At 37.5% G+C, this 12,595-nt stretch overlaps 1 protein-coding gene across 2 annotated transcripts in view; it reads left to right on the top strand.

The window, feature by feature from the left end:
- Positions 1-12,281, top strand: part of TNFSF13B (TNF superfamily member 13b) — a 39,431-nt gene extending 27,150 nt beyond the window's left edge. For both annotated transcript variants that reach the window (XM_027115854.1, XM_027115853.1), the window contains 3 exons: positions 7,454-7,566; positions 7,654-7,804; positions 10,916-12,281. In XM_027115854.1, coding sequence (XP_026971655.1) covers positions 7,454-7,566; positions 7,654-7,804; positions 10,916-11,028 — 377 coding nt within the window. In that variant the 3' untranslated portion in view covers positions 11,029-12,281. The remainder of the gene's footprint in view (positions 1-7,453; positions 7,567-7,653; positions 7,805-10,915) is intronic.
- Positions 12,282-12,595: the final 314 nt, after the last annotated feature.

Raw genomic sequence — 12,595 nt, 5'->3', positions numbered from 1 at the left:
CATTCTGAGGGTTGTCTTTTCGTCTTGTTTATGGTTTCCTTTGCTATGCCAAAGCTTTGAAGTTTCATTAGGTCCCATTTGTTTATTTTTGTTTTTATTTCCATTACTCTAGGAGGTGGATCCAAAAAGATCTTGCTGTGATTTATGTCAAAGAGTGTTCTGCCTATGTTTTCCTCTAAGAGTTTTAGTGTCCAGTCTTACATTTAGGCCTTTAATCCATTTTGAGTTTATTTTTGTGTATGGTGTTAGGGAGTGTTCTAATTTCATTCTTTTACATGTAGCTGTCCAGTTTTCCCAGCACCACTTATTGAAGGGACTGTCTTTTCTCCATTGTATAGCCTTGCCTCCACAAAGGGACTTATTTTTGAGCTTTGTACTCTGTCATTTTTCATGATGTTACTCTGACATCTATAATTATATCTTTAGATAATATATATTGATTGTCTACTCTGGTCTGTAATAAAATTAAATATGATTTTTCTTTATTTTCTCTATCATTCCTGTCCTCCACCGTCCATTTTTTGGATAGTGGTATTACATTTCTTAATGCTTATCTACATACTGTTACAATGTTTATATTTCTATAACTTGATCTCTCAACTTTATATCCTTTGAGCCCCAGCTGTTACAAATGAGGCAGTTGATGAATTTACTGTCAACATTTTTTTCTCCACTACTTCTCAGTATTTGCTAGTTATATAATCTCTACATTGTCATGGCATAAAACTGTTCTATTCTTTATCATCAAACCATCCTCTTTATGTGTTTTTACAGTAAATATATTCAATACCCATTGCAAGTCCTTTTGCTATGGTTTCCTCATTCATATCTTAGTTTCCTGAATTTTGTTTTCTACTAGTTTATTCAAAATCGCCACAGGAGAACAATGCTCTCTTAGTGTTTGCATTAATAAAGCTGTTTCCTTGTAGTTTTTATACTTTAAGGACAGATGCCTGGGTATGAAATCCTCAGTTTACCCTTTCTTTACCTGGGTAGCTTGTAGGAATTTCTCCACTGTCTTTTGCCTTTGGCATTATATGCACTTTGAAGAAAACTAAAGTAAGAGAAAATTCCTTCTCATAAGTGGCTTGACTATCTTGCCTAGTTACACAAAGAAGTATATATTTACCTTAAAGTTTCAGTGCTTATTTTATTATGTATCTGAAGGTAGACTATTGTGGTGGGTAGAAAAATATTTCCTCAGACATGTCCACACTGTAATCCCTGAAACCTGTGAGTTTCTTACCTCACCTGGCAAAAGGGACTTGGAAGATGTGATTAAGATAAGGAATTCGGGCATATTATCCTGGATTATCTGTGTGGTCCCAGTATAATCACAAAGGTCCTTGTATGAGAGAGTTAGCAGGGTCAGAGTCGGAGAAGGTGATGTGGCGATGAAAACAGAGTTCAGAATGTTGTGATTGCTGTCTGGGAAGAGGAAGGGCCACAAGCCCAGGAAAGCAGGCAGACTGTAGAAGCTGGAAAAGGCAAGGGATGGACATTCCAGCGTCCAGAAAGAACACAACTTGCCAACACCTTGACTTTTGCCCAGTGAGACTTCAGATGTTTCAAACGGGAGATAATAAATGTGTATTGTTTTAAGCCACTAAGTTTGTGGTAATTTGTTACAGCTGCAATAAGAAACTAATAAAACTCTGAATCAACTTTCTCTGACACATAATGGGTCTTTTAATTCCGCAGTAGCTCTAAGTGGTTGTTCTGCTTGACTTTTTGTTGTTTTTGTTTTGTCTCTCTGGGTTCCAATTATGCATATGCTGGTAATTCATTACCTATCTTTTATATTCTATAGTTTTACAATTTTTCTCAAATTCTTAACTCTTTTTTAAATTTCCATCTCATTTTGTTTTGTGTGAAACCTATTTTCCCTTCTGAAACTCTTACTTTCATTTAAGTGAGCACTTTCCCCCCTAATTTCCCAAATTCTTTTAGCTTACATTGACATTTCCTGTTTGTTTGTTTGTAGATTTCTGTGTGTGTGTGTGCGGGCCTCATCACCTTTAGCGAGTTGATTTTGCTGACTCTGTGTGAGCTTTGCTGTTCCAGGGCATTGACTATTTCCTTTGCTTTTTCTCTGCACTTTTATGCTCAACTTCAGTGTGATCTCCGTTGCTTTGGGCATCCCTTGCAGTTATTTTGGAGAACACACATCTATGTTTCTTTCATGGGATTTACAGGAGGTAAAAAAGGAGAGATGTGATTTCCACAATCATTGATAGTGGAAGTTTCTTGTTTATTCTGTTTTTCAACATAATTATTTCACAGAGGCAATGATGAGATTTAATCTCACAGTAGAATTTGACACTTGCTGATTTCCCTCTTTTTGAAACACGTGCTTTTCTTGGTTTGTTTCTCCAACCATGTTCCCAGCTTTTTTGGCCACTGCTTTTTAAACTTCTTTGCAAATTATTCTTAAATTTCTTCAGTATTGATGTTTTTCAGACCTCTGACACAGTCCCATTGTCTTCGTTCTTATTTCTTTGGCATTCCTAAATCCTCCTGTGTTGTCACTTAACATGCACGTGTGATGGCTTAAATGTAGATCTTTAGCCCAGATGACTTTTCCGAGATCCAAGCCTATATATACCTCTGTCTACTTAACGTCTTTTCCTGAGTATCTTGGTGGCATATCAGCGTGAACTCTTTAGAACTTTTCCCCAAGTCTGGTCTTTTCCAGTGTCTCCTGTTTCAGTAAGTGCTGACCATGTCTTCAGCTGTTCAATCTGGAATTCTGAGTGTCATTCTTGACGGCTTCCTCGAAGTCAGTACGTTAATCTCAAAACTTTATCAGTGGTTCCTCATATGTATAATTGGAACTAATCTGGTTTTCTTCATTTTCATTTCACCATCCTAGTATAAACCACCATCGTCTCTCACCTTGGCTGGTTTCCTTGCCTCCAGTTTTGCACATTTCTTACCTGGTAACCACATAGAGATGTTTCTAAAACACAGATATAGTCATTTTCCCCCACTTCTCACAGCCCCTACAGGGCTTCTCACTGCCCTTCTGGTAGCTCAGCCTGCATGACTCTGCCTGCCTGGCTTCTGTTTCTTTTCATTTTTCTAGTCCTGCCTCATCTACAGAATCAGACACATGATTACGTGGATTTCACTGCTAAACTATATTTGTTCAATAAAAAAAAAAATCCCTATTTCTTTTTTAAAAATCCCTATTTCTTAAATTGGTTTACTTAATCTATCTTCAGAAAATATTATTAGTATCTTCTCCCTTAAAACTATTTCCAGGAGTTTTAAGATAATAAAATAGAAAATCAGGAACGGTAAGCAAATGCGATAGCTGTGATTGACAGCTGCTCTCTGGAGCATCTATATTCAATTACTGTGGGAAATAACACTGGAGGTATAAATATCTGGGAGGAAATTTCCTATTCATAAAGTAGAATAGAAAACAAATATTAATGAAATAGATCTGATTTTCCTATAAAAATTTCTTGTCCTAAAATTTATCTACAAGTCTTTCATATATATCAGTACAGGAAAGATCTACTCTTTCAAAAGCAGGCATTTTCAGAAATACATGTAAATTATTTTTACATTTAAATGCTGGCATTATTTTTATTTAATTTCACACATTAATGTACACAGTAATTTATTAAGTTTTCTGAAACATTTAAATACATCGAGTATTTAAAGCTGAGTGGAGCTGGGAAGTTCACACTTTATATACCAAGATATATCAGTATTTTAGCTGTTGACTAGCAAAATTAAGCATTAATACTCCTAGAATTTACCTCCACTGACTGAAATAAAAACACACAATATAAGATCTATGAGTTGGAGTTCATTCAGTGTCTTATTGAAGACTATAGCCCGGGAGACAGCCTCTCAGATAGCTGTGAGAAAGAGTTCCAAAAAGGCAAGGGAGGAACCTGGATATATCTAATTTTTTTTTTTTCTGGAAAAGAATGTTTAGTCGACCATCAAAAGATTACTGCTAATCACAAAGAATAGACTCTCAGTTTAATGACTTTAGGGCTTTCCTATGTATGAGGAGAAGATGTAAGAATCTGTGGTCATTGAAATTTTTCCTTTCCAAATTCCTAGATACTATAAGGAGTGATTCACACTAGCTTAGATAAGCGTCCTACAGAGGAGTCATTTAGTACCTATTTTCTTGTTAGCATCTGTCTGCGGTCTAACTAGCAGGCAAAAAAGCCTAAGTGAATTTTAAGATGTAGAAACATATTATAACATTTATGCTTAAGTTTATAATTACTTTAGCTTGTAATTAATTGTTCAGTCCGTTTTCTTAAATTAAAACTTCATGGAGCAGCACATATTGATTGAGTGCATACTGTGTGCTCGGCTCCATTCTTGGCGTCTGAGTTTCCAGCTGTGACTACAGCATAGTCATTGCCTTGGCCTAATGGAGTGTAATCCGTGTGTGTGTGTGTGCGTGCACGTGCGTGAGTGAGGCTGCGGTTGGGAGGAGAAACATAGACAGTATATAAAGACAGGTAAATGTATACTCTCTCTCTCTTTAATAATATTTCCAGCGAGGTATGATGAAATGCCGAAAGCAAAAGAGTAAATAAGAATATAAACCTAATAACTACTTGTTTTTCTTTCTATTATGACAATACAGCAGTGGAATTTGGTAAGAACTGGCTAATTTTATAGATATAAGTATTGTATAAAGAAATAGAGGATCAATTTCAGGTATGGCAAAAACATTTTTTTACTCAATATCTCTAGTCAGAATATAAACAAGCAGTTTTAGAAATATGTGTTTTACTTCAAAGTTCATATTGCCTCTATAGTGGAGGGTGTTTCATTTCCAAGAGTTTCAGAAACCAGGTAATAAAATGCTTTTAAAAAACAATCGAATGCTAGTGACTAATTGCCTAGTACCCCACCATTTTGAATTATTTTATGTTTAAAGTTGAATTAGTTAACTCAGTAAATATTTGCTGCATCTGCTGTGGGCCAGGTATCATTTTAGGCCCTGGGGAAACAGCAGGGAACCAAACAGGAACAGTCCCCAAGCTCAGAGAAATTAGAGTCTATGATGGGTATAGTTTTGAAGGGGAAGGAAAGCCCTTTGTGGTCAGAGTACCAAGTAAGTATCACTTCCATGAAAACAATCACGTTCAGTCATCAGCTTACATTTTACAATAATAACAACCATGATATTAATTTTTCCTCATGTTTTCAGAACTCTACCTTAGAGAATGCTTTGGGCACGTGATCTTTATTTAAACAGAACTTAAAACTACGTCATTATAATCTTTTCACCGAAATAATATTTTATAAAAACAGGTGATGATGAGATTACCTCTGTTATTTGTAAATGAGGAGATCTTTAGTCATGGACTGTCATTACCCAGTGTGTGGCCCTGGAGAGTTTTCATTTAAGGAAATGGTTTCTCAGAGACCGTCTTTGTGGACAGCAGATTGGGGGGATCAGACCTGCCTCATGTGTCGGGGGGAGCATTCACTCCTCCTGAGAGACGGAGCCATTCAGGGGAGCACAGGAGAGGAGTGGAGATCTGTGGGGTCCCCTCCTGCTGCTTCCTCTCTCCTCTCTCCACCCACCCCTCCCTCTCAGCTCCCTCCCTCTGTCTGTGGAATGTGATCCTGGAGGGCTGCCTTAGGGAATTGTTTCATTGTAACTTGAATTCACAGTATAGCGGCTTTGTTTGACCACTCAGGTTCTTAATTCCTCAGAAATATTCAGAAAATATGTGGTTCTTCTTCTGTATTCTTCCCTCGAGAATCCTATTTGGGAAAAGCTCAAGTAGGATGGTTTTGCCTTGGGGGCACCATTGAAGCGGGCATGTCCACTTAGAAATTATGTTTATGAACATGAAAGCATCGTCAACTATTGCACCCTAGGGCGCCGCCTTAGGAAAATCCGCAGGGGAACATTTCCTTTATTCTCAGTGTAGGACAAGTTGTTCTTTTCTTGAGCTTCTGTCATACCGTCTCGTAGACTTCTGAATTTTATTATTGATTTTGTTTCTTTTTTTGTTATGACCAAGGTGACGCTTGGGGACACATGTGGTCCAACATTGCCAATTATATGGGAACATTTTTTATATGATTTTAGATGACCCCAGTTTCATTTTACTATTTTTTTCTTGTACTGCCATTTCCCTAATCTTCTTTTCCCTTACTTTCTGCCATTTTATTTATACCCCAGATTTCCCAGCCCCTAGCCTCAGGGTCCACTGTTTACTCCACTATATGCATAACATGATGGTGGGAGCTCCAGTGACCTTAGCGTGTGAATTCACCAGAAAGCAGTGCTCAGCCATCCGCACCCCTTTTGCCCATGCATTTCTTTGGCCTCTGTCTTCTCTCTGCCCCTTTATCCAACTCTTGAGAACCGTGGCTCTCCTGCCACTCCCCAGGTGATGTTTGAAGGATAGTGGAGGAGAATTGGTGTATTGAACAGAAACCGCTTCAATCTGAACATTACGGATGGTTATCACAACATTCCTGGACCATTTCCTAGGAGAAGTTGCGTCTCAGTAATTTCTCTCCCTCTCCTTAAGCTCTGTCTTACTGCCATGTTGGGGAGAGGGTGGCTTCCTCTCCATATTCTTTGCTAAACTCTCCACATACAAACTCCATCCTCTCTGGGAACTGGAGGGGAGCAAAATTTGCTGCCCCAAAATGTGTCTCTTTGACATGAGGATTAATTTAGGCTGATTATTTTTAGCGATTATTTTTAAGAAGACTCGGGAAGTTTTTCTTGTTACCTCTCCCCTTAAGTACCTAAAAGAATTTGGATAGAGGACTTGTTCCTAGAACAGAGCCATCCTGAGAGATGTCTGCAAAGAATATGGGCTGAGGGTAGTGGGGGAGACTCTGGTAGGGCTTAGCGACCAGAGTCCACTCTGTGTCCCACTGTCTCTGGTGGCCCAGCAGACATTTGTTTTGCCCACTTTGGGGGGTTACTCAGTCTTCCTGGGACTCTCCCATGTATGCATATTATTAAACTTCTGTGTGATTTTCTCCTGTTGATCTGTCTCATGTCAGTTGAATTCTTAGACCAGCCAGAAGAACCAAGAAGGGTAGAGGAAAATCTTTTCCTCCCCGACAGAATCAAAGGAAAACCAAAAATTTCCCTTGGTGTGTTATTCAGAGACAGTTTGTCCATGTTTTTGGCCTCAAACTGTCCCATCCAGACCAGACTATATTTTGAAAATTGCTGAAATACAGAAGAAATCAAAACCCCAGACATTACATATGAAGTGTTTGCTTTCAAGTTCCTGTATCTGACAATTGCCTGGGTGAGTATGTAAATATGGCTGAGAAACCAGTGGAGGATTGTGATTTCTCTTCTTTTCCCCTTTTTTTAAAAGATGAAATTCTCCTCTAGGTTTCGGACTTAGTTTAGCAGCTAAGTGGAGGTGAAGAACTGCTTTTCTCAGTTTTTTTTTCTTATAAATGATTCTCTTCGTTGTAGGAGCTTACACATTTGTTCCATGGCTTCTCAGCTTTAAAAGAGGAAGAGCGCTAGAAGAAAAAGAGAATAAAATATTGGTCAAAGAAACGGGTTACTTCTTTATATACGGTCAGGTAGGTTCCACCCTAATACCGCTGTCACTGTCCAGTGCCTCCCATTTTGTGCTGACTTCTGACAAAGTTCTTTGGTTTGTTTCTCAGGTTTTATACACCGATAACACCTTTGCCATGGGACACCTAATACAGAGGAAAAAAGTCCATGTCTTTGGGGACGAATTGAGTCTGGTGACTTTGTTCCGATGTATTCAAAATATGCCTGAAACACTACCCAATAATTCCTGTTATTCTGCTGGTAAATAATAGTTCTATATACATAGACAGAAAGACATTCCTCAATATACTGTGTGGTACTTATTATCTTCAATGATAAGCTAGTCTGTGTTGATAGAGGCAAAATCATTATTAATAGGTTTATCATTTTTATATACATTTAGAAAGGGCAGTAACTTCACAGCAGTCCACACTGGAACAATCGTAAACTGTGTTTTCTTCAACCTGTAATAACAATGCTGGAATAATACGAGAATGATAAGCGCGTGCCAGGCACTTTACCTGTGCCCCTTCCTTTAATCCTCCCTGTGGAAGGGAGGTGGGGTCTGAGGCACAGAGAGGAATCACACATTGTCTTAGGCTGCACAGAACTTAGTTTAAACCAGCCAGTCTGACCCCAGTGGGACTCACAGAATCTCTTCTTCACCTCCTGCGGAAGAAGTACCTTTGGCTGGTTTGAGGGTCAGGTCCAGTGGCCCAGTGGCTTTGCTGGTGTCAGTGGACACCAGGTGGATGCGTTTGGGATGTGAAAGTGTAGGAGTGAGGCTGCATTTCAACTCAGAAAAGGGAAAGGGCAGGCTCGCTTCATTGCAGGTCTGTTTGGGCTGTAATTGCCATCGTAGCCTTCATCTTGTCTTGGGGTAATTTCAAATTAATCGAGGCCAGTATTTGAAAAAAAAAAAAAATTGCCTTTGACACGTTTATTTCTCTCTGGTGACTTTGACAAATCCATTCAGGACCCCGAGGAATGTCTTCCCTTCCAGACAGTTAGCGTGAATGGCAGTGTGGAACACGGGGTGCAGCTGGGCTGTGCGATTTGAAGCGCTATATTCCAAAGGCGTTTACTGACAAAGGCACGATGAAACAAGTGAGAAGGCAAAATAGTTCCCAGTAATGGAGACAATTGTCATCCTGGATCCACAGCCACAAATAGCTTTGACAGGGTGATGAGGAAGTGTACGAAATTGGAATTCCCTAATTTTCGTAGAGAATTGCTTCCCTGCAGCCAGTGGTAACCAGTATCTTGGTGTTGCAAAATATTTATAAATGGTGAGGTCACTTCAGTCTGTTATATGTATTTACATTAATTAGTACTTAGAGCTTTACAACACACTCTTTTTCAAATTTTCTAATCATCAGCCCCTCATGGTTACTTTCTCAGCCAGATTTCCTAGGTGCCTTACTTTTTAAGAGTAATTAACTTGACCTTAAAGATATTTCTCAGTGCTAGTAGCTTAGTATTATTTACGAAAAGTGTTTTCTAGGAAATTTCAGGTTTTCAATCTTTATCTGTTCTAGAACGAATTTGTTTAAAACCATTAAAAGCTACACATTGGTGTATACGTGTATAAAGTGCTTCCATAATAATCTGGAAAAAATTAAAATGGTCCATTTGAGGAGCCCAACGAAGCTGAATCTTATTATTTCATTAACAAATTGAATGTGTTTATTGTAGAAAAAGTTAGAGCTGATTGCTATAATCTGGAAGACTTGAACTAGCCAATAACCCAGTGTTGAAATTTTAAATAGAACCTACTTTGAAACGTAGTTGGTTCACACAGACTTTATTTGGAGAGTTCCTGTTAATTAATGATCTGTGATCTATAGCCTTTGTCAAATTATTAGATTATCTTTAATCTCTATGATAATGACTAATCCATTCAACAAGTAACTTCAATCTTTTTTTTTTTCTACTACTTAATGTAGTCATCAAATGCCTTGCCAATCCTAAAAGTGTACACTTTACCCTTAACAATACCTAGAACTATGTTCTTTTGTTTGTTGTCTGTCTTGGTCTATTAACAAAAAACAAGGTCCTTGTAGACAGACTCTTTGGTTATTCTGATCACCGCCCTATGAGGGCCTACGAAGGTGTCTGGTATATCTGAGGTGCTCCGTAAATAAATACCCGCTGGCTAGTGCTGCAGGACACCCAGGTGCTTTGGCTTGACAGTGGACTAGTGGTTAACGTAGATGTGTTCCTGTAAATACATTTTCATGGCATGTTAATGAAACAATGCAACTACTTTTAAAATTGTGAGTTGAATGTATTGACAATTTAGATGCTATTTCCTTTGTTATTTCGTTGGTTTTATTCTCTGCCCCTCCTCCTCTTTCTTTTTCTTTATCTTTTTCTTTTAAAATGATGTCAAGAATGACCTGATAGTATACTGAGTGTAGTTCCTGAGTTGTGTTTTGTATTCCTGAATCACAGGCTGCATTATTGTAAATTAGGCGCATGAATGAAGATTAGTTGATCAGTTTTGAGAAGCTAATTACCTTGTTGCTTTTGATTATAAAAACAAGTATGGAAACACAAATTATAGAGGGCTATAAAAGTAATCCAAATGACTTCTCATCCCGTAGTTTGTACTCTAGAGAAAGACTATGTTAGCAGATGTGCTTTGTGAATAAGTAGTGTTTTGTTTTTCACTTTTAAATAATTTATGCATTTTATATGCACATTTGAAAGTATATTTAGGACTATGCAGTATATATACGTGGGTGTGCTCATTTTTTTGTATTTTTATTTAACATTATTTTTTAAAGATTCCCATGTCAATAAAATGAAGCAAAACCAATTTTTTTTTTTTTTTTTTTTTTTTTTTTTTTTTGCGGAACGCGGGCCTCTCACTGTTGCGGCCTCTCCTGTTGTGGAGCACAGGCTCCGGACGGGCAGGCTCAGCCGCTCCGCGGCATGTGGGATCTTCCCGGACCGGGGCACGAACCCGTGTCCCCTGCATCGGCAGGCGGACTCTCAACCACTGAGCCACCAGGGAAGCCCAAAACTACTTTTAACTATATAATATTCCATCAAGGGACGTGCTATGAATTCCTAAACTTTTTCTTATAGTTAGATGTCTGAGTCCTGTTTAGATTCTCCATTTTACAAACAGTAGGTGATACATCCATTTATGTCTGTTATAACTCCTTCTGCTTATTTCTTTTACTTTTTTTTGGGGGGGGGTGGTGTTCAGGCAAATCATAACGGGTTTAGAAGTCCACTGGTGTAATTTGAAGGGTGAATGCCTACTATTTTTTTCCAAAACAAAGTAGTTGTCTTTGATGTTCTCCCCTCCCCCTCCTTTCCGTGTACAACTGCTTAAAGTTCTTGCAAATCATTCTTTTCCAGGCATAGCAAAGCTGGAGGAAGGAGATGAACTCCAACTGGCAATACCACGCGAAGATGCTAAAATATCTCGGGATGGAGACGGCACGTTTTTCGGTGCACTGAAACTTCTGTGACCTACTTACACACCTTGGTGTGGCTGTTTTCCTCCCTTTCTTTGTACCTCTAAAGAGAAAACACTTAACTGGAAATACCAAAAGGAAAAAAAAAAAAAAAAGGTAGTTACCATAGCCTGGTTTGCTGAAACTAGACCAAAACAGGAAATTTAACAGACAACCACAGCCAAAGGGTGTCATGTGAATTAAAGAACTAGAGCCCGTTTAAGGAAAAATAGAACTAGAAAGACTTTTCACTATAATGCCATGTTGAACACCTTAGTCATGGTTTCTTACCTTGCAAGAAGCACAGGATTCAAAGGGGCAGTAACATTTCTTCAAAAATGGTATCCCACTGTTTGCTATGGGACAGCGCCCATGGCTGTAGGACATTAAGACATTTGGGGGAGATCTGAGGATTTATCCTCTATTTTTATGTTAAATACCCTCTCTCCATTTTCAGTTAATATTGAGGAAACTAAAAAAAAGAAAAAAAAAAGTATAGAAATCTTGCATTCCATACATGAAAAAGTAACTAAAAGTTTAAATATCATTAAACAATCGGACTCAAAATAGGATATAGGTACTATTTAAGTCTTTTAGGTTTATTTCAAGTTTGCAGTTTTTAGCTCTAATATCATATATTACCTGCTGGAACACTCCTGGACATCTTTCACAGGAGGAAAATAATTCTCTCATGTGTTTACACTTAGGTGTATTTTTTATAGCTAATTTCAGTTACTTCAGAAACTTTTAATGTAGGGTAATTCCAATTCATGCATATAAGCATTAATTGAAAGAAATAACTATAAGTGTTTTAACCTAAAAATAAAATCTGCCATAGAAGTTAATAAGTACATTTGTAATAATGTAATATCATTTCCTTTTATTTCCTATCCTTCTATTTTAAACTGCTGGTATTGTAGTTCACATATCCCAGCCTTTAAAAAATACTCATGTTATTAGCTTTACAGAAGTTGAGGTTTAATTAAAGTTCTTGGCATCCTGAGTATGTTATATCCCATGTGCTTGTTCCAAAGATTATCACATGCCAGAAGACACTGTCCTAATTTTCATTTTATAAAGACTCATTTTTGAGAATGCTGTAATACTTATCTTTTATAACGTCATGTGTTTTGCTTATATTTTTAAATGTCATCAGTTTAAACAGTTTACTTCATTGTTTAAACAGATGGAAAAATAGACCCTGGTCTACACTAGTTTTCCCCAGTTTACATTAAAATATTTTTAAAGGTATTTTTTTCAAAACAAAATTATTTGTATTTTGTGCCTAAAATTAAACTTTGTTTAAAACTGATTTCTATAGTTTGGGCTTTTTGGTTAAAATAAAATACACTTTGCAGTTTATTCTGTTCTTCAATATTGTAATAAAAAAGGAAGTGATAGGTGAGGTAGAAGTTTTGATAATAGAAGGAAGTCAGAGATTTTCTTAGTGTTGCTGCTAAGTGAATTGCCAAATAAAAAAATGTTAGTGCCTTTTGCCTCAGTTTTGGATTGTTTGTATAACACTAGTCATCTTTTGGTTTCTCTCCATAACACTGAATGTTGTCTTAAAACTTAGGTGCAT

This window comes from Aethalodelphis obliquidens, unplaced genomic scaffold (genome assembly GCF_003676395.1).
Source record: "Aethalodelphis obliquidens isolate GAN/ISIS:26980383/991018 unplaced genomic scaffold, ASM367639v1 scaffold15, whole genome shotgun sequence".
Taxonomy (NCBI): Eukaryota; Metazoa; Chordata; class Mammalia; order Artiodactyla; family Delphinidae; genus Aethalodelphis; species Aethalodelphis obliquidens.
This window is presented reverse-complemented; position numbering and strand designations above follow the sequence as displayed.